This window comes from Siniperca chuatsi, linkage group LG19 (assembly GCF_020085105.1).
Source record: "Siniperca chuatsi isolate FFG_IHB_CAS linkage group LG19, ASM2008510v1, whole genome shotgun sequence".
Taxonomy (NCBI): Eukaryota; Metazoa; Chordata; class Actinopteri; order Centrarchiformes; family Sinipercidae; genus Siniperca; species Siniperca chuatsi.
The window spans coordinates 7,785,432-7,808,075 of record NC_058060.1 but is presented as its reverse complement, the minus strand read 5'-3'; the positions used below and the strand labels follow the sequence as shown (position 1 = coordinate 7,808,075).

The 22,644-nt window shown below is 41.8% G+C and overlaps 1 protein-coding gene across 6 annotated transcripts in view; it reads left to right on the top strand.

The window, feature by feature from the left end:
• Positions 1–22,644, top strand: part of LOC122866596 (partitioning defective 3 homolog) — a 344,331-nt gene that overhangs the window by 104,634 nt on the left and 217,053 nt on the right. For all 6 annotated transcript variants that reach the window (XM_044176448.1, XM_044176445.1, XM_044176446.1 and 3 more), the window contains exon 3: positions 5,641–5,815. In XM_044176448.1, the coding sequence (XP_044032383.1) occupies positions 5,641–5,815 (175 nt within the window). The remainder of the gene's footprint in view (positions 1–5,640; positions 5,816–22,644) is intronic.

Below are 22,644 nucleotides of genomic sequence, written 5' to 3'. Positions count from 1 at the left end.
CACAGTTTCCACCACTACTGTACCTGTAATAACTTTGCGCCCCTGGTGCCCTTGCAATAAAATGATGATAAATGATACTGAGGGGAGATGAAACCTGGACTGTTTGTGTGTGTGAGGGTTTGTGTTTTCTAGACAGTATGTGAAACCTGTGTTACCTCAGGCATCGCATAACTTAACACAAGTAATTCATTATAGGTATTAATACAGTGACCAAAGTGTCATTCCTTCCTTTAATCTCAAAACAAATTTAAGAGACATCCCCACAGAGCCTTGCACATTCTCACACACAAATAGAAGTGAAGCAGACAGGTGGAGTAAACTCAGCTCAATAAATTCAGCTTATCCGCTTATGTGCTGCTAAACCTGCACAAATAAGACAAGACGGTGCTATTTGCAGGTATGTAAATGAGGTAATATGCATACATTTAGTGCAAAATTGGCCCCTTTCTATGTAAATTAGCCTCATTGCAAAAGTCCAATTCACAAACACCAGCGCTAATAGCCACACGCAGTAAGAATGAAAATTATTTGCGCACAGACGGTACAATAGGCTACCTGATTTTCACCATGAGGAAATGAAACTGTAAAACAACATAAAACCTACTGCTGTGAGAAGCGGAGCCGATGGTTACGCACCGTAACAGTCCAGCATAGAGCAGAGTAGGAGAGAAAACAGCTCTCCATGCGCCAAGAGGCATGAGGGAGAGCGCACAGTTAAAGCAGCACAAATAACAATCACTCTGACAAAACACTCCATGCAGAGTGAGTCATAGAAAAGAACGAGAGACATCCCGAAGATAGAAACAAATTAAAGATCAGGGGGAGTTAATAGATATGAGTGAAAAGTTTTGTTCTTGCAACTTCATTTATAATGTTTTTTGACTCAAACGATGCATGTCATGTGATAAGCTACTTCAGTACACCTTGAGAACAAATAATGCTGGGACCACTACAGAAAATAGCAGATAAACATTTAACAGACGCAAAACAATGGCAAATTGCACTCAGTTGCAAAACTTTATTGGTTTGGTATTGTTTGCGCTGTAATATCATTAGTGCAATATCTTTTGTGAATCGGACCTTGAGACGGTGCAGATGGCGGTTGCAAGCGATGCGCAAATCATGGTGCTATCAGCAGCCACAATCCATTCTTTGTGAATTCACCCGAGTTTTAGCTTTTTAGGACTGGAATGGAAAAGAAAAAGTGTGACAGACAAATGAATAAATATTAATCTTGCCTCCAAGGGGTGACTTTTTGTGCAGCAATAAATATTCACAGCAGGACATAGCCTGGCGCGACTTTGGATGCTCTCTTTAATTGAAGGTGTGGAGTGAGCGGACAGGTTTCCCGCGGGTTGACTCATGTCAGCCGTCCCTTTCACTCGGCTGTGAAAAAGCTGTCGAGGCAGATATGGATTAGCGTCAGAGCATCGCAGGGCAGGTATTACATGTCTCTGGCGGCACTGCCGGCGCTGCCCCCTGACTACTAATAACCTCTGTTGTCTTGTGTCTTCGGAGCACCGCTTGCCGAACGCCTTGGGACAACTGTTTTGTACCGGTGCCAGTCCTAATGCCCGGGCTTCCTGGCAGATCAGAGGTTTTGGAGGTAGAGGGGTGTGTTTGGTGGAGGGGGTCGGAGAAGAGAGAAAAGAGATGGAGAGAGGTTGTCAAAACAGCTCCTCATCCCCTCCTCAGTTGCTTCCTCTCCATCTCTTCTTCTACTCCACCCTTGCTGCCAAAAGCCGGAAAGAGATCAAAGGAGGCCAACATGAAAGGCATCCCTGAGATTCTGTTTTTCGGTGCCCTGTCTGCCTGCTCTCTCCGCTACAGATATGGAAATGCTGAATCCTAAATACAGCCTATACCTAGGCTGCAGAGAATACCTGGCCTCATCCGACTTTCTCTCTCTTTTCCTTTTGCTTCCTCTCCTCTCCTGTGCCTCGTCTCACCCCTTCATCATCATCTCTCTCCATCCTCTGCTCTTGCCTCTCTCCAGCAGCCCTCAGGCTTCCAGGTAGATAGCGGTTGATTGGCAGCTGCTGTGACTGTCAGTGGAACCGGCTGAGAGTGGATGAGTGTCAGCCTTGCTCCAGGGGCTTAAGGCAGCAACAGTGTTGTAGCTCCCTGCTGGAGAGATAGAGGCCCATGAAATAAGACTCAGTTAGTTCTTCTCTTTTCCTCGCTTCTCTCAACTGAAGCAGGTAGGAGCTAAATAGATTTTTCAAATCGCTCCAGAGTTTATCCTGAGACTGGAAACTGTAGCATTTCTTCAATCCACATCCTGTCATGTGTTTTCCTTTTCTGATTCCTCTTTTCCTACCTTTGGTTTTGATATAACTGTGCGTTTTATTGTAGGTTGTAGCATCTTGTTATTCAGGGGCTCTTTAAAATTCTCTTTCACTGCTTCCCTCCCTCCTTCCCCTCTGAATCCTCAGCCTCAGCTGTTACGCCACTTGACAATTAGCCATGCTATTCCCATTTGTGCATCGCTAAAAAACTTTTTCCTCCTTTTGAAAAACTTCTGAACACAACTCAACGCCTGCTGCACAGCATTCATGGGGGGAAAGTGTGAGGATAAAAAAATTTAAACGTGAAATCGTCTCAGTTCTAAAGTGGCTGTGACCAATTCCCAGATGGAGGGAAAGTGTTTGTGTGATGGCTTTCGCTGCGTTGCAGCTTGAGCTCTGTCCCGTCAATAGCAAGAATTGCGTCAAGTTTTCCCTCTGGCCAAGAGTGCCCCCTTCTCCACAGTACAGACAAGAGGACAGGAAGACGATGGAAAGAGCTTGGAGAGAGGCGAGGAAAGGAGAAGGCTTTATGGGGCACTTCTCAAAATCTGGCAGACCATACCTCCTCCAAAGATGCTCTGCGGATGTGTATTGATGATAAGTGTGTGAGTCAAACATGGAGGTGTATGTCCTTTCCAGCTCTTTCTTCCATCCCTGTTTGTGGTGTTTTGGTCAGAGCACAAACAACTGGCAATGCTGGCACTGCTGGAAATAATCATTTGGAATGTCATAACTGGGCCTGGTAGATAAGCAAACTTGTTTGGACTCCAGAAACTAAGAAACTTTTTACTTTGGTTGTAAACTGGTTATTTTGGTTATATCATTTTGGTTGGTACATTTTACTCATGGCTGACTGATACAAATATGGTATCCGTCAGTGCTAAAGACTTTGATAAAATAATGACGGCAATACCTAAAGCCGTGCCTGCATCCCATATCTTTCTGATTCGGATTTCTGGGTTCAAAATAAATTAAACTGTACTTTCATCGGGGATTAATTGAACCAACATGTCATGTAAACTTTAGGTGACCAGATCAACAACAGACAGAGCAAAGAAGCAAAGAAGCAAAAAGCAAAAAATGCGTGTCTACTGCCTGGAACGAGAAATCGGTTTTCTGAAGAGTGGGAACTTTTCATGTCTCTTTGAGTTTAGGGGACGAACAAGCACTTTCAAGAGTCCATAAATATTGAATGCAGAATAAATGCAGGCCCATTTGATTATGAAATGGAGGGTGTGTGGATGAGTTTAGCTGTACATGGCGGATACCCACAGAGTGCTCTGGAGTGTCTGGTGAAAGGATGTAAGGCATGGCAAAGTGGACCTAATTAGAGGGATGTGGAGTGTATTTAAAAGTGAATCACGCTTCGCTGCGACACCAACAACAGTATTTACTACTTCTCTAAATGGGCAGCTGGCAGGCAGAGGGCTTGTCGCGTTGCTAAATACTCCCAGCAACATATGAATGGGAGGCCTGATTACTTTGTCACTAATGATTCATTGGCTCGCACATGCACTTGAGCAGTGTAAATACCTCTGGGGACAACCCTTCACTCTAGTCTGTGTTCCCAGCCGCCTTCACATAGCTGTTCCTTTTGTCGTTATCCCTACAAACATTTTCAGCCAAAACATAATTTCATCCTTCAAAAACAAAAAACATTCTCCACTTCCTGAAATAGGTTTTAACATCTTGTAAGAAACCCAATATCAAAGTATAAGATATAAAAGTAAGGCGGATTACCCAACTTGCATCAAGGAAACACCGCTTGCAAAATGTATCAATGTTTATACTGATTTTGCCCATTAACTGTTTGCCCTTAAACACAAAGCAAAGTACCTATTCATGCCTTAACACATGTGAATTTACACATTTATCAATAAGTAAACCGTCAGCAAATTACCTCCTCAAACTGCCTGATTTCTAATATTAAGGCCTTCATATTTTGTAGCACTGGATCTTTCTCCTCTTTGATTGCCTCTCTGGTGCACTGAGCAAATTTGTGATAAACCCTTACAACCTGAGGAATGTAATTTCAAGATCGGAATGGAACGTGATTAGAGTGAAATAGGTAAAACCTTCAGTGATAGAGTACATCTCAGAGACGGCATCGCGATGCGAGGAAACATCTTAGGAGGAAAAAATGTAGTCTGCTTTAATTGTGTAAAGCCAGCGTGAGAGATGTCGCCGTGAATTACGGCAACAGTAAACCACATGGGCATACTCACAGAAAGGCATAAATTCAAATGCAGATACACAAACACATACACACTTAAGCATCATCCTCTGCATATGAATTAAATCAGAAAGAAGAGCAGGGGCTTCTAAACTTGTTTATATGCAGATTTCCCTGCGTTGGGGTGATGAAAAACAGCAAGTACATGGAAAAACATTTGTGCTATTTTTACCTTTCAGACAAATGCAATGCGGGATACATGAAAGCTGTTTGCTCCCAACGGCGACTAATGCTTTCTTTGTTGGTTGCTCTCTCCACATCCATGGCCTTCCATTACATAGATTTGCAGGTAGCACAAAGACATGAAAAGGGATTCATCTCAAGTCTGTAATATACATACTATTGTTCTGTATAGCATGGTGTGTATCAGGCTGCTGCTCTCTGATTGCTCTGTCTGGATGGAATAAGAGGTTAATCTTCTTGTGAGAGGGTTAGTAACAGGTTTTGCTGGCAATACAAACCACTTGGCACTGTTACCTCCACTCCACCACTACAGGTTGTATGCTTTCATTGCTCTCTCTCTCTCTCTCTCTGTATGTGTGTGTGTTTCAGTCCAGGAGCCTAAGAATAAGACTCGTATGTAGTCAATCAGCATTGGCTGATCTAATTTTCTTTATCCTGGTGAAAAAGGAAACAGAGTCTAGTTTCTCTCACACCATAATCCAGGCTGCTGTCCCTCTCTTGTTAAGTAGGCAAGTTGGCTGTAGTCATGAGCAGTGTGTGTCAGACTCTGATAATTACGGGATACTATGGGGAGTTCTCCCTATCTGGCCTGGGAAACGTGGCAACATGGAGCAGCTGCTCACTGTGGGAGCCAAACCTGGCAACCCAGAACACCCCACGCTACATGACTGCAGTTATTGCAAGATTAGACTGAGAGAGAGAGAGAGAGAGAGAGAGAGAGAGAGAGAGAGGCAGATTACCTGAATGTGAAATTACAAAACATACACACACTTGTATACAGTACATGTGCACGTATGGACACACACCCATGACTAGACTCACAAAAAAGTTAGACATAAAAACCCATATTTACTGCATATGTGGATACTGGTAACATTTCTGTCTCTCTTTAACACACACTAATACACAAACACGTGTTTTTCCCTCGCTCTCCAGCTGGTAGCAGTATATGAAGAGCAGGATCCTCACAATGGAGGTGACGGTACCAGTGCCAGCTCCACAGGTACGCAGAGTCCCGAACCCTTCGCCAGTGATATGAGTTCGGCATCAGCCTTCCAGCCCTACCAGGTCAACAGTGAGATTGAGGTCACTCCGTCTGCTCTGCGATCCAGTGAGTCCAATGAAAATATTATCATGAAATTACCATTACCACTAATAGTCCACTACTGTGACCTTAAAACAAAGCTATCGTCATTGTTGCATTAACAAATGTTAACAGGACAGTTCACCTCAAAATCAAAAATACATGTTTTCCTCTTACCTGTAGTACTATTTATCCTTCTAGATTATTTTGGTGCGAGTTGCCGAGTTTTGGAGATATCGGCCGTAGAGATGTCTGCCTTTTTAGAATATAATGGAATTAGATGGCACTAGCTTTGTGGTGCTCAAAGTGCAGACCTGGTTAGTCAAGATAATCCACAGACCTTGTTGTGAGCAGTTTCATGTAGGAACTATCGGTAGAAAGAAAAAAGTTAATACATGAAACAGCAAGGTCTCTGGATTATTGTGAGTAATCGGGTCATGATTTCTGGAAAGAGACATTGCTGTTTTGCGGTTTTTCAAATGAAGTGAATTTTTTACCTTCTAGAAAAAAGCAACTGATATGTTGAGCAGAACAGTAGAACATGCAGAAAAAGCAGTGTTCTGATGCAAAAAAAAGAAAAATGTGCATCAGCATGACTAGTACCTGAAGGCCTGTGCTGTGCTTTTTTAAAGAAGGATACGGAAATCTATGCCACCGGCAGGAATTCAAAACGTAAGGCTTTAAAGGTCAGGGACATGAAAGCTGACATCTGAAAGCTAAAAGTTGCTACGGAAAGCCGAGCATAACAAAAAGAACCAAATTCTGAACTGTTTCACATATTCAACAATTTCTTTGTGTTAATGGTATAAAGATCAGAAAAGCTAAATCACAGCAAAACATTTGACCAAGCTAAGGTATATTATTGTTTTGAATCTCCCAGGCTGTCAGAATGTTGGATATAAGACAGAGGGATTACAGTTTACCAATAAATATATGCGAGTCATGGGACTTCTGTTTATGAGTTTTGGTTTGCTTGTAACTGGATGGAGGGAACCTGACTGAAACAATACCAAAATGCAATAAGTAAACTTTTTCTACTCTATAACAAACTGGCCAGGGTCTGGTTTACTTGACACGTTTCAGGTGTATCGTGTGGAGTTGTCTGTCAAGACAGAGAGTGTGTCCAGGGAATGGCCTGGCTTAGACAGACAGGTAGAAACTGAGACGACGGAAGGAAATGAGACACAGTTGGGTACTCAGTCATGCATGAGCAAGAGCACACATGCCAGTGCAAGGTGGACATGCACACACAACCAGATAATGGCACACACAAGTCAGTGGCTCAGATGTTGCTCATGTCCACATATTCACGTCCCATGAAGTGGAACCAGTGAGCTGATGCAGAGCTGTCTTAAACTTCAAAGGACATCTAAGACATTCAAACCAGAACTCACATACGGGCATGGACTCAACACTCACACATGCACATGAATGAACAGTAGACTTGACTCCCCTGCCCTAACATAAGAGCGCATCCCGGCTTCCCTCAACCTGCCTGTTAGACTGTGGAAATTGTTCCAGAGAATGGTGCAGTGGCAATTTGAAAGTAAACCAGTAGCACAGCGTGAGAGGCAGGTTTGTTTAAAGCTATCTGACCTGCTGTCAACTTGCTTCAAACAAATGCATTTGAAGCATTGACTAGGTTTCTGAGAGATATGTTGGTGTCTTTCATCGCTCACACACATGCAGCAGTGCTGAGTAGCTTCTAAAACTGTTCATATGTGATGGAAGGTTGACTTAAAACACCATCCTTCCATTGGACAAACTAGATTTAAGGCTCTGTTGGAAGCCTCGTCCCTGTTAAAGCGTCCTTGAACAAGGCAAAGGCAATGAATCCCTGGCTCAATCCCAAATTGGCCCCTACCCCCGCCTCTGTGTGCATGTTTGCATGGAGGGTTCGCCTTATTAAGGGCTGTCCCAAACCAGTTTGTGTGCAGTGGAAGTGGACAATAAAATCCTCAAACAGCAGCTCTATCCCTAAGGGGATGCACAGGTGCCGGAAAATGCAGGTGCCGGAAAATGCGCTTATTGATACCCTCTTGCTGCCCTCCACAGCTCTGAATGTGACTTCATTCTGAGGTAGAGTTCATAGTGAAGGGCGAGTGAGTAGGGATCATTTTAGGAAATTGCTCCAATCTGCTGTTGTGTAGCTGAACCTCTAACCTCAAATAAAAAAGTATGAATTAAGGTAATTAATTGATGAATTAATAAAGTAATGAATTAAAAGTTAAGGAATTGTTTGAGCTTTAGCTCATAAAGTATTTCTGATTCTGATATTGGGACTTGCAGTTTTTCACAGTGGCAAGCCTGTCATGTTACACGTATTTTCATTCCGATACCACAATGGAGAGTTATGAAAACTCTGTCCCTCCACCCACACAAACACACACTTCTAAGCCCGCATGCCCTGTAAATTGTACGTTTTGCATTCAAGAAATATGACAAGATTGTGGCAAAACAGAAGAACTGATTGCTTCCTACACAACTGCGTCTTTCATGGTGATGGGGATATCTGTAGCTCTTTGTCAGAGATAATGAAGAAGATAGGTAAGAAAGAGAGACAGGGGGCTGGACCTATGACTGAATAGGCAGTGAGGCAGGTAAGGCCAATGATGTTTTGTTCAGTGGTAGTTTACAAAAGAGCGGTATTACCAACAAGATAAAAAAATTGAAATAAAAATGAGATTGCATTGTTTACAGGATATGTTTGTTCCTTGGAGACTATGTATAATGCACACTGACTCTTCTCCACTTACAAGTTCCAATTTCCATTCCAAAAGTACATCAAAAGTGTGTGTAGTAAATAAGAATTTTAAGAGATGGAGAGACAGCCGGACGGACAGACAGACTGACTGGCAACACACGCATACGCGGTCAGGCAGATGAACAAGACAGACAGGCGATGGTCCCTCCAGAGATGCAGATGAGCAAATTACTGGCAGCAATATTGCATATCAGACATCAAAGTGTTACAGCGGTGCCCTTGGCACCTGTGCTCTGAGGCAGAGAATTATGGCTATTTAAAATCATCATCTTATAGAGCCATATTGATTGTTTTTTCTCCTCCTACCACTCCCAAAGTCCCAAACTCTCCCTCTCGCTTTCTTTCTGTCCTCCACCTCTCCCTTGCCTCCCCCTTGGGAGCCCATTTTAGATTTCCACGCTAACATGTTCTGTGCAGGTCAAACTGCTAATAATTGGATTGGAGATGAGATGTAAATTACAATAATGAATGTAATTTTCTCGTAATTATACAGACGCAGGAGCTGCCTCTGCCTCTACTCACCACTAAATTCTAATCTTTCAGAAGTAAGAGAAAATGTCTGAAACTTTAAATTAACACTGGATGGACTTAATGGTACTTGTAGCTTCAAAATTCAATGTTCTGTTCTTTGTTGCTCAAAGAGTTTTACAGGGGTCCTTTTATTTGACACAGAGTTGATTTAAATTACTGGCAGTCAGGTGGACATTTGTGAAAGTTTTCCTATGTTTAAACAGTTTCTTGACAGTCTCTCAAGTATGGACATAGGCTCCGCCGGCGCGGACATCACACACCATTACCGGGAATATTTCTCTCCAACATGCGCTCACTGTGCAATAAACTAGATGAACTTCAGCTACTGGTGAGGAAAAACAGAGACTTTTATTCATCTTCCATTTAATGCTTCACGGAGACGTGGTTGTGTGGATCGATACCGGACTTTCTGCACACACTGTAATTGAAATAACATATAGTTATATTGTACATATTCTTTATTATTTATTAATAAATTATTATTAAATTTTTAAAAATATTCTTGAACATCTTATTGTCAGTTTTATAGTTACAATTCTTGACCTGCAGTACTTGCTTTATGTTTCTTTATACTTTATATTTCTATTATCTTTATTGTCAGGCACCAAAATACCAAAGCAAATTCCTCGTAAACCTGATTTAAGCTGATTCTGATTCTGATTCTTCCTTCAACTTGACTTTCATAGATTACTACTGTTATGTGATTGTTTTTATTCTTAAGTTTTTATAGGTTCAATGGCAATTGCTCAGGATACACAATCAGGAAATGGGAGATGCTCAAGTGCTATTGACAGAGGTTAAAACTACACTGACATTGATGTGGAGTGGCTTTAAAACACTAACAGGAGATCACAGTGATTGCAGTGATACTTCCTTGACTGACCCCCTGCCAATGTACAGATCAAACAAAAATATCTACAGATAACATCATTTTGCCATTTACACTGTGGCCACTTTTACAAACTTCAGCCCCAGCCAAGACAAACTAGCCTTCTGGCACTTCTATCCCTAAAGAAGACCAATGTGGGGACAAATTGTCCATTCCTCCACTGACCTGGTCCTGTGGTCCTTGAATCTCTGCTCCCTTGGTCCTTGAAGCTCTGCGGTGACAGGGTTGCTGTGAGGCCATTAGAGCGATTGCCTGGTGAGATGGGGTGGGGGGAGCACCTTCGTAGAGGAGTGCCGTCATCTAATCAATTTGGCTTAGTGGTCTGCCTCCCTACCGCCAGCCAAGGCCATATAAAAGTCACTACAGAAGAGATGCACAGTGACACTGACAACACACATACGTGTACATAGTGTCTGATGTGCAGGTTGGCATTATTGTAAACTGCCAAACTTTTTAAAAACACAAAGCTGCTCAATTAAAGACATTAGTTCTCATAGGCAGCTGTTCTGAGATAGTGTATGAAGTATTCTTTCAGCGTACTTTTTCTTTTTAAGATCTCCATCTCAGGTTTAATGCTAAAGAAGTGGACTGCCCCCCCATCATGGGCTCTCCCAGTAGGTTTGGGTGACTTCCAAAGGCAGTGATTGCCAATTATAGATAAACTACCAGGTTTAGGTTTGGAACCACATGCAGCTAGGTCTGATAGCAGGCACTGATACTTATCATTCTCATCTGCCCTCTCTCTCTAACTCTCTCTGGTCTAGAACTACCTCTTCAATCTCTCACTTCAGCGGTGAGCAGGTGACGCAGTACGATCTAGGGGCTTAGATATCGGAAGAATCACATAGTTGATAACGGTGGCAGTGTGCATCTGCTGATTAGTCTTGTCTGATGGTTAACCCACATCACGTCGGCTCTGTCTGTCATCTTCTTCTGCCTTTCCCTTGCATTAAAGTTCTTAGAATCTTAGCAAATGTCATAGCTTTGTTATAACAACTTTAGCCTTAATTTACAGTACATAGGACATAGCCCAGGACTATATTGTTGTATGGGTACTGATCCATGTCAAGTTTAGCTGTTTGTCAGCTTTATTTGTTTTCATCGTTGTGTTATCTAATTGTCACAATGCCGTAGTACAATCCTTGCTAGACTTGTTGGTAGCCTTGAACAGTTACTATCACTAACAAGGCATTGTGCTGGTCTGTGCATGCTGGATTAACCTGTTATGGGGCTCCAAGGCAAAAATTAGCATTGACCATTGACCCCCCACTTGTTATTGTCTCTGTATTTTGTATGTACCCTGTTGCTTCCTAGTTCCTATCAAGCACACAGCAGACTATACATGGCTGCTTCATTATTTGCACAGAAACCAACCAGTTCTCCCATGTTGGAATACAACTAACTGGAGCAAGGTTTTCTGTGCGTCAGTCACTTTGTTGTAATCTGCTTCAACACAACTTTATTAGGGAATAAACTAAAATAATAAAGGTCTTAAACTGGAATTTGACAGATGGCCCCTCCCTTGGTCCTTGAAGCACTGTGGTGACAGTGTTTCTGGGAGGCAACCTCTACAAAAAAGGGTCAAAAAATTAAATAATAAGGCAGGACCCTGGGTGAACCTTTTGGGGCCCTTGGGGGCTGGTTGGTGATCCACTTTTGGGTCCACGGACTGTTGGCTAATGGACTACAAGGTGTTACAGTACATAGCAACAAAATTAGCTGTGAAGTACTTACACCCTCCCCTACTACCTACCCTTATAAAGCTGGTTTCTATAAAAACAAAACGGCAGAGCAGAATGAATCTAAGAAACACCCTCCATTCCTCACTGAGTTTTATCATTACAGGCAATGGAATTGCCAAGAAACCGGCCACAATTTCTCAACTGGTGAGCTTAAATTTTCTCTTTTTTCCCTTCTCTCTATTATATTTGGCTTTAAAAAGAGGTGATGATATAGTCTTTTTTAGGACTCTCTGTTTCTCTTTCCTCCTCTGCAGTGCCATGCCACTATCCATCATCATGACACACTTGTCATGACAGGCTCATCCTCTCAGCAAACACTGAACAAGAACTGAAGATTTATTTACCTCTGATTCAACAAAAAAAACGTGTTACGCAAGTTACGTGTTTGATTTTCACTGATGCATCCCCCTGTGTTACACTGTACGTGGCTATGTAAGCACAGTACTGTTGTTCCAATGGACCTATCAGGATGAATTTACAATATTGCAAGGAATCACAATGTTTTGCCAGTGTAGGAATATAGACAAGAGGAGGGATGTGTTTATGTCATGGTGGCCCTTCATATATCTACTCAACCCTTCTGGTTCAACGGACCGCAACCACTCCAACTGTGCATCACACCTCTCAAAGTAGCTTCAGTGTTGAGTACACACTCAGCAGTGAGGATGTTGGGCTTGCAAGCTCATCATTAGCAAGCTGAAAACACTTTTAAACCCACCGACTCTCGTGAGACTATGAACTGCCTTTCTCTACCTGAGTTAGTGGAGAGGCTATTTGTTATGTCAACTCTTAATCATACTCACGCTTGTAGAGAGGGAGAGAGGGAGTGCTCAGGATGGGTCTTTAAACTGCTGAGGAGTGGGCGTTCAGTTCACAGTCACTGGGAATATTAGTCATAAAAACACTCATACTGTCATAATATCATCCAGGGCTTCTTATAGCTATTTATTGCAACGACCGGCACTGTTAAATGGTGAAGACAGTGTTTTGGTAATGAAGTGTGAAGTGCTTGGACTGGTAAAAGTCTCCACTCAGCACCACTGGGAATGTGCTACCAGTATTATTCCTATTATTACTTCTGCCAGGATCCTAATAAAGCCATAGCTAGACAGCTAAATCATGTGGAGTTGTGTGTGTGTGTGTGTTTCATGTTCTTATATCCCGGTGGAGACTTGAATGCACACTAACCTATGGGGACTTCTGTCACTGTGGGGACAAAAATTGAGGTCCCCCATGGGTAGAGACCGCTTTTTGAGGGTTAAGACTTGGTTTTAGGGTTCAGGTTACAATTAGGTTAAGGTTAAGGGGTAAGGGGCTAGGGAAAGCATTATGTCAATGACTGTCCCGCATGGAGATAGTGAAACAAATGTGTGTGTGTGTGTGAGAAAGAGAGAGAGACAGAGAGAGTGAGTGTGTGTGTGTGTGTGTGTGTGTGTGTGTGTGTGTGAGTGAGTTTGTTGACTGCTTTATTACTTCCTGAGCTGGGCTGAGATCAGTTCTGCAGGTCACTTGTGTCACACTTAAAGCAACACAGGAGCAGTGAGGTCTTGATTGGGAAACAAAGTCATTTACACTTTCTGACACACAGAAGTAGACTCAAATGGTCGCTGGCCGTAACCCCCTGACAGGGAGCATGGGAAGAGAGCCAGAGTTTGTTTGCACTGACTCTTGTGTCATCTCAGTACGGAAGACACTCAGCAGAAGGACATTTTATTAAAAACATGTCCGGTTTTATATTTGTTCAAACAGACATCCATACAGATGAAAACTTTTTGCAGGATGAATTAGTGTTTCGTAGCATATGTGGTATATAACTAGTGTACATAATTAAACATGTTCAGCATCTTAAAGAATTCAAGTACATGATGCTGCTACAGAAGTACAGTTGGATACAAAATGATGAGAAAGTGCATTTCTAAACAGTGTGAACTGTAGACACTTTATGAAAATACGAGAGGAGAGGTTGCCGTGTAATTCTTAGTCGACCCTCTAAGAGAGAATTTTTTCCAGTTTAAGGAATGAAATTAGATTAGTCTGTCAGGAGCATTCTGCTGCTGGCTCAGGCGATGTCCAGTGTAGGAGGATGCATCTACGGGCAATGAGAGAAGCAAAGGACAGGACATTCAATTTCTTTTTAGTAAACTCGGGGTAGTTAAGGAGCACTCCAAAAATGGCCATGAGTGGAGAGGGTGCAATAGCTGTAACTAGGACTTCTGACATGATTTTGAAAAAGTTTTTCCAAAAACCTGTTCATTTTGAACATGACCAGAAGGTATGTGCTAGATGAGAGGGGGTAGAAGCACATCTATTACAGGCCTCACTAGTGCCAGGAAAGTATTTTGCTAGTTTAGCTTTACTTAAATGCATTTTATGGAAGACTAAATTGTTTAAGACTGAGAGTGGCACAAGAAGAGGAATAATTAACCTGTAGTTTTTTCCCACCAGGGGTCTTGAAACTGGACTCCCAGTTCAGCCTCCCACTTGTGTTTGATTTTGGCAAGTGGAGGGGGTCAGATCTGAGGATGTAGTTGTATAGCTTAGATGTCAGCCCTGTCGGGTTTTCTGGTTCCTCTAAAACCAGCCCAATGATCCTTAACAAAACCTGAGCCTGGAGATAGCGGAAAAAGTTATTTCGAGGCAGGTTAGATTTGCTGGTCAAACTTTCTAAGTCGCCAAATGTGCCTCTGAAAAAGTCTCTGAATGATATGATACCTTTGTTACTCCAAATCATGCAAACAGAGTCGAGTTTAGATGCTAGAAAGAGATGGTTATTGCATAACGGGCCAAAGAGACTGAAGTTGAATAACTTTGTGTTTGCGGAACTGTGTCCATATTTTCAGAATTGACAAAACAACTGTGTTTGACGAATAATTAACTGCTGAGATAGATACAAAAGAGTTTCCCCTCGGGGATCAATAAAGTATTTATGATTCTGATTCTGATAATGGAGAGCATGTCAAGGCTGCAAGTGAGGATGCGTGACAGGAGAGGGTTTCCAATCCAGTCTAATTCATCCTCATATAGCCAACTGAGTATTTTTTTTTATATTTGCTGCCCAGTAGTAAAACATGAAATTCGGCAGGCCTTGTCCACCATCCCGTTTTATAGTTTGCACCCTACCAGCCAATGACAGTGGTTTTTGTAGGTCTGCTTTGACATTAAGCAGAAGGACATTTAGCAGAATTATGTGTCTGCCTGTTGCTATCTGACATATGGCATCTTCGTCCACTTCTGATTTCTCAGAGAGCTCTTAATGTGCAGGTTGTTTATCCACTATGTAAATGCTAACATATTTATGTAGTGTTGAGACAAATCCTGTTCACAGTGGCACTGCTTTGAGTGATGATCTTGGGGATGAGACTTTGCAGAGACAGACTTCCCTTGTCTTGTTTTTGTGACTTTTAAAGAGACAAAGAAAGAGTAAATGCTCACAGTATCGTTTTCTCACTTTGTGACCACTAAAAATATCACAGAGCACATCTGTTGCCAAGTTAGAAATAGAGCCAAAAAAATTTAATAAACCAAATCAGAGCTTGAGTTCTTCAGTAGTCATCCCTTGTGTCATTAATGAACACATTGATTTACTCTCTGTCTTTTGTCTGTTTTAAATGTTAAGTTTAAGGAGGATTCTAATTCACTGCAGCCCCACCAAACTGCTTAAATCCAACATAAAGAGAATCATTAAACTTAGCATTATTATACTGGTCTTACATTTCTCTCCCCTTTTCACTTCCAAATCCTTCTGCTTGCTTTTTTAGTCTCCTTCCATCTGAGCAAGGACAACAACCAAGAGAAACTTGCTTGTAGTTTCAGTCAGCACTTTATTTATCAGAAGCAGTTTTGCTAAAGTGCAATTGTTAATAAAAAAAAACCCATGGAGTTCACTGCACATCAGTAGTTCCACTACTGTAGTATTTCTTTACACAAACAAAAATGCAGAAGATTCAAACAAAGAACACATCAGTTTAGGCTTTATCTAAGAACATAGCACTGAAACACTTATAATGATTATGCCTCAGTATAATTAGCATAATTACTTGTGATTTCCTGTCTATTCAACTTAAAAATGTTTCAATTTCAATTTAAGTATACATGTACAGCGATGCTAAAGCAAAAAAATTGTTCTACACTCAAAATCCCTCTCATTAGTCAGTGAGAACCTCTGTGGTTCATTTACATCGTGTGACATGTCAAAAGAGGGTCAAACTGGCCAAGGGCAATGCCTCCTGGTCTCGGCACGACACGTCCACAAAGGGTTGGAGGTGTTTAGCATGTCTTTGTCTCCAGGCTCTTCATCCCAATGGACCTACAAACAACCCCTGGACTCCTCCACCCACTTCATTAGTCCCTTTGTAAGAGGCCCCCACCCTCTCTCCGCTCCTGCACCCATCTGTTTCATTGTCTTCCACAGGGAGGTCACTTGTGAAGTTTGTGTGCTTCAAAGCACATGTGAGGGAAGCACTCAGAGGCATTTGCAGGCACATGCTGGCAGCCACATGTGGTTGGAAACACACGTATGTTTACACACACCTAATGCAGGCAGACAGGTATGTATGAACACACATGCTAATGCATACATGCAAACAGCATTGTTGTGTGCATGCATACAGACAGACAGAACAGGTTACAGTAATTGCTTTCATTATTAAAAGTGCATGTGTTCGCAAATGAGCACACACACACCCACAAATACACAAATGTGGACATGCTGCAGAAATGGTCCAACCTAACAAGTGATAGTAGACTCCTATCCAGTCATAAATTGTAACTCTCTTCCTAAAACTCACTTTTGGTTTGAAGGTAGAAATTTATCAGCAGCAAATAATTCCCCAAGTATCAAGAATATGGGACTTTCTTCAAGAAAATGATTGAAACAGGTTGATTTACACTGATTCCATTGAAATTATCTCACTGCATGGGTGTGCTAGATAAAATAACAAAACAGGATTCTTTTTGCTGCACACTCCAACACAGAGAATTGCTCACTAAGTAACACACAATGCAGTAAAACCTAAGAAGTTTGTGTTCGTGAATAATGATGAAACTGGTCCTAGCTTGCTTATGAGAGAGATAGATGCATCCTTTTGGCCACAGCTATAGAGAGTCTGTCATTCCCAGACTCTCCCTCCTCCTGTTTTTCATCAGATCCACAAAGATACAATCCAACCCAAAGGGCTGTGGAAATCCCAGAACACTCCCCTACCACATTCCCATCTTCCCGCACACATGATCACTTTCAGAGTACTTACTTTGGCTCACAATCACAGCTTTGATCAAAGCAAAACATTTTCACATACTCTGCTTGATTTATTGTTTTTTCTCATGGAATGGTTTCTGCCAGCCATTTGAACATTAAGGGCTAATTAATTTGACAATCTGCAGCGTCTACCCGGCAGACTTCCTTTATGCTACCCATGCAAATGTTTAGAAACCACATGTTGGTATACTGGACTGAAGTTCTGGATCTGGAATGTTTGGATATGAGGAAAAGGCTGCTCCCTATTATTTGGCATAGATTTGAACTATACATTATTAATATGTGTTCAGATGCTTTCATTTGCCTGCAGGAAGCAGCAGAAACACATGAATGAAAAGAGAAAACATTAGTAACAGCAGCAAACTCCCTAATAATCATAGCTTGTGTGAGTAGTCTTTCTTGCATTGTCTCTGATCAGTTGCAGATTTTTGTTTTTGTCATGGCATCACATTTGTATTAATAGTAAGAATACTTTATTGATATCCATAAGGAAAATCTCCTTTCATTTTCAACCCTCTACATGGATTTGTCAGCACTTGGTCAGCTACAGGAAAACACCCTGGGGCTGGTTTCGTTTTTACTGTCTTATTCTAGCAAAGCAGATGCAGGTTGACAAGAGGGGTTGGATTTCCTGCCCACTTCCTAAAGCCTGCTGGCCCAAATTGTCTTTGTCATGTGGAATTTAGTCAAGTAGCAGAGATCAAACCCACAACTAGCTGAATCATAGTATCTCCCTAGTGAGGCCTGGGAATAGTGTCAGAGGGTATATCTATGTGATAGAGCATTTGACTGCAAATGAGGAGGTCCCCAGTTCAAATCTGGGCGCCCCCTGATTTTAGGGCAGGGTGATGACATGATCCACGTTTCAAATGGAGAATGGGTTCAAGTTGCCCTGTCAGCAAGCTCACAACTAGCTGAATGGTTATTGATTCAGACACCAATTGCATTATTTTACCTTAAACCCGACCTACCTTCTTCTTTATACCTTGAAACTGATATCAGTGCTGCCATCTTGGCAGCAATACTGTAAGAAATGGGATAAACCAGTTTCGAGGTCTTCTTTCAGAAAGCTTTGCCTGAAGAAAGCTTAGGAAGTATTTTTAAAAGGATGAATGAGTTTCAGTAACATTTTAAATGTTTTTTGTAAAATTGTTACATTATAAACTGTGGGACTAAAGTTTGTGAGAGGGCTTCATCATTAATGGACTTTTACAAGTATGCAGTATACTAGTATACAGTAAGCAAACAACCAAATACATTTGGGAGGAAACGTAACGCTGCTTGGATCACATTTTCTATTATCATAATGAGGAAATATTGTTAATTAGTGTATCTGGCAAGTTGCCAAAATTGTTGATACTGAACATATCAGTAAAATGTTCACTGACAACATATTTCATTTGTTTTCCTCCAAAATATAGCAATACAGTATTCACTTGTCACAAATACAGCATTATTAAACTCTCTAACCTCAACCAAAGCGCTTTTGTTGCCTAAACCAAACCACACAAGGTACACCCACCATTCACCGCAACCACCACACTATGACTATGGTGCGGTACAAATGTCATTCACAATTTAGAAGTATATAAACATGAGTTGTAGGAGACGGAGTTGCCTCTTTTGCCCCTGTTCATTCATTTTCTTCCCTCACTTTCTTAAAGTAACTCCTGAGAGGAGACGGGAAAAAAAGACTGATTTCTATCTGTGGCCACAGTGTCTGACCAGTCAACCAAGTACTTAGCTTACTGTTTAAGCTTACTGTTCTGCTTACAACAGATACACTTTGGATGTGACACTTTGAACTGAGACAAACCTGGGCCATTGTCCTATGGGTGGTTGTTCAAGATAAATAAAAAGTCCAGTGGATGAGAACCTAAACGTGTCAAGAAATGAAATAGTTAGCAAACTTCCATCTCAGCATGACGGCACAATTTAGAGTGAGCCTTATAAATTCTTCAACGCTTTTTAAAAGAAAATATGTGTGTCCAGACAACGGTGAAAGAAAAAACTCTGACAAAAGAGTTCATGCCTTTCAGCACATGATCAGGGCTTCAGTTCTTAAAGTGCTGTTGCAATTGCTGAAAAGTTACCTGCATATTTCAACATTCTATACACTGTGCTGCGGGGTCAAGTTGTGTCATTAACATGAGCATTTGAACCTCGGTTGAGACCTGTTACCACTTCCATCGACAACTGCAAGAAACTCTGGAAACTTAAGCCATGCTTACACTCAAAGACCATCACCCTTTTCCTGTTTTGAGACGTGAAACAATCTCTTTTTGGTGCCATGACACAATCCACTAAATTCCCTGTGAAATCCAACCTAGTGATATATAATGTAAAAAAGCAGTGTAGAGTTACTGTAGTAATGATTTATTGACGTTGAAGTGCTACACAAAGCAACTTTACCCTCTTAGCCACCCTGTGACTCTCATATAATTCCCATAAAACCACTACTTTCTCCCACTATCCGAGCAGAATTTTGGGAGATGGTGTCATTATCAGCATTATCAGTGAGACAGAGCAAAAGTTTCCCTGCACACTGTGCCACCTTGTTGCCCAATAACATGTGTTATTGCTACCAAGGGTGCTTTACATACCTACCTAGAAAAAGTTTTTCTAAACTCCTGCTTCCCTCTCGTCATCCCCCGCCTCAAATCTCAATGAAAACCTCATGTGCTTTCATATTACTGCGTGACTGATCAGAGTGATGCATATCCAAAACACAGAGTCTGCACATCACAATACCATCTGTTTCTTAGGATCATGTATTCACTTTTTCTAAAAAAGTTCTTCCCATAGTGCAGAGCAGCGCTGAGTCTGAGTTCTTTTCTTCTGTTTTTGCCTTTGTCGCTCTGCTCTGCGTTATGGAAAGAACGCCTCTCTGATATGCTTTGACTTGTTGCATGTAAACTACTCTGACCTCAGAATCAGAATCAGAAATACTTTATTGATCCCCGAGGGGAAACTCTTTCGTTACAGCTGCTCACTATCACGTCAATGCACACTTGAGAATAGAAGGAATAGAGTGCTTAGCAAATCAAAATATAATATGCTATAATACAGGTAAGATAAATTAAGTACAAAGTGGATATAAGTATAAAAGCTAAAATAAGTGTAAGTACCAAAGTGGATTTAGAGGTTGATAAGTATGTACGGTATAATACAATGTAATAATATAAGTAATAAGTAATAGTGCAATAATGAGTACTGTCAAGTTAAGTGTAGCTTATTAAGATGATTATGATACAGTGGATATTGCACAGCAGTAATAGAAGTATTAATAAATATCAATAATTTAAACTGAAAACAAAGTATATTGCACCGGAATATTAAACAGAGAATATTGCACAATTATTTCAAGTATTGCAGTGATGTTAATGATCCAATGTCCAGTTTAGTGACTTAGGGTCATACAGACTGACACTTAGAGGGAGGAGTTAAAGAGTTTGATGGCCGCAGGCAGGAATGACTTCCTGTGGCGCTCTGTGGTGCATTTTGGGGGGATGAGTCTTTCGCTGAAGGTACTACTTTGTTTGACCAGCACGTCATGGAGTGGGTGGGAGACACTGTCCAAGACGGCATGTAGTTTGGCCAGCATCCTCCTCTCTGACACCACCGTCAGAGAGTCCAGCTCCACCCCCACAATGTCACTGGCCTTGCTGATCAATTTGTTGAGTCTGTTAGCATCCGCTACCCTCAACCTGCTGCCCCAGCATGCAACAGCATACAGGATAGCACTGGCCACCACAGACTCATAAAACATCCTCAGCATTGTCTGGCAGATGTTGAAGGACCTCAGCCTCCTCAGAAAATAGAGGCGGCTCTGGCCCTTCCTGTAAAGAGCTTGAGTGTTCTTAGCCCAGTCCAGTTTATTGTCCATGTGTACTCCCAGGTACTTGTAGTCCTCTACATTGTCCACACTGACCCCCTGGATGGAAACCGGGGTCACTGGTGCCTTGGCCCTTCGTAGGTCTACAACCAGCTCCTTAGACTTTGTCGCATTGAGCTGCAGATGGTTCTGCTCACACCATGAGGCAAAGTTCCCCACCACAGCCCTGTACTTAGTCTCATCAACACCGCTGATGCATCCCACCACAGCAGAGTCATCAGAAAACTTCTCATACATGCTGTTATGTGTGTGTATCTGATAAGAAATGGATTTCAGTGTGTGTGAGCTGTTTCCAGATTAACATATGCACTCAGTGGCAGCTCCCAGCAGGCAGCTTTTAACCAGAAATGTCTTCGTCCATTGAACAACACAGGCCTCACACCAGTGCCCATATCACTCCTCCCGCAGCACTGCTCTCATCTCACACACCAAATGACTTTCTGTTTTTCCCAATAAATCATCAAAGGGTTTGGAAAAAGTTGGGGAATCTGGTGGAAGTTTGCATTTGTCATTTTTGCTGAAAAGAACAGCTGTGAAGATGTTTTTGTTCAGAGCAGAGGAAGAAGTTGTTCTTGCGGCTGAAATGTTTGCGATATGGATTTTGTGCACGTGCTGTCTGGAAACTGCAGTCGAATGAGCTCCATGCTTCAGATGCTGTCTGACCTGCCAGAAACTGAAATTGATTCTCTCACTCATCAGCCATCAGCCACTTTCTGCTCACACATTGGCTATGACAATTAAATCTGGGACTGTGACCATTTAGGCATGGTTAGAGATATAGAAGCAAACTCTTTGTGTCATGAAGTGATCCAGCACCGTTTTACACATCAAACCCTGTTTACAGGTCTTGGGGAGCACTACTGCATATGTTAAAAAAAGTTGTATAAAGCCTTTTGTGGCTGCACTGAATCTGATAAACTGCCTCAAGTGACGTCACTTGAGTCAGCGTCAGTTGGGGCTGAAGACTACAAGTTTGAAAGTGAAAATTATCTGGGGGTGTGGAGTTAGAAACAAGTGAGCTTACCAGACCTCTGTAGCCCGCTCCTCATAACTGCTTGAGGTTAGAGGCTCGAGGCTACATTAGCCGCTACTAATATAACACACCTGCATCTCCGAATGCGTGGAATAAAAGGGAAGATATCTCTGATTCTGCTGCATCAGTTTTGATCCTTGTTAAAAAAAAAAACAGTCCATTGAGAGTCTGACAATGTTATAGAAGTGCAATGCTAACTCTGTGGAGGACTCTTTTAATGCGTGCTATACACACACTCACACATATATCAGAAATCTTCTTAGTACATGTGTGAAACAAACGCTTACTACAGCTCAAGGCCAATACATACAGTTTTGTATTGTAGCTACTTATGGACAACATGTGCCTGTTGTGTTCAGTTTTTAAGTTTTCAGTGTTACCCCTCAGAATCTTCTATTTTATATGGGTGCAAAAACCTCTTCAAAACACAATGGGACACTCAGGAGCACCATTGGAAGCCATATCAATAAAATTGTTGAGTAGCTATTTAAAGCAGAGTGAGGCAGGTTTCATTGCAGCTTTTACAGAATGACACGCTTGAAGTTGACTAAAGTAATATCCCACACTGGAATAACATTTCAGGGGTGAGAAGAGGTTTGGGTTGGGAGAAGTCTTTATTCATCTCAGCAATGGCAGGTTTTTGATATTTTCTGTGGAAGTCAAAATTTCTTTGGCCAACCAAACTGAATCCTAAAATGTATCAAACCTTGTAGCTTTGGCTGTGCCTCTGGCTTCTACCACTCCT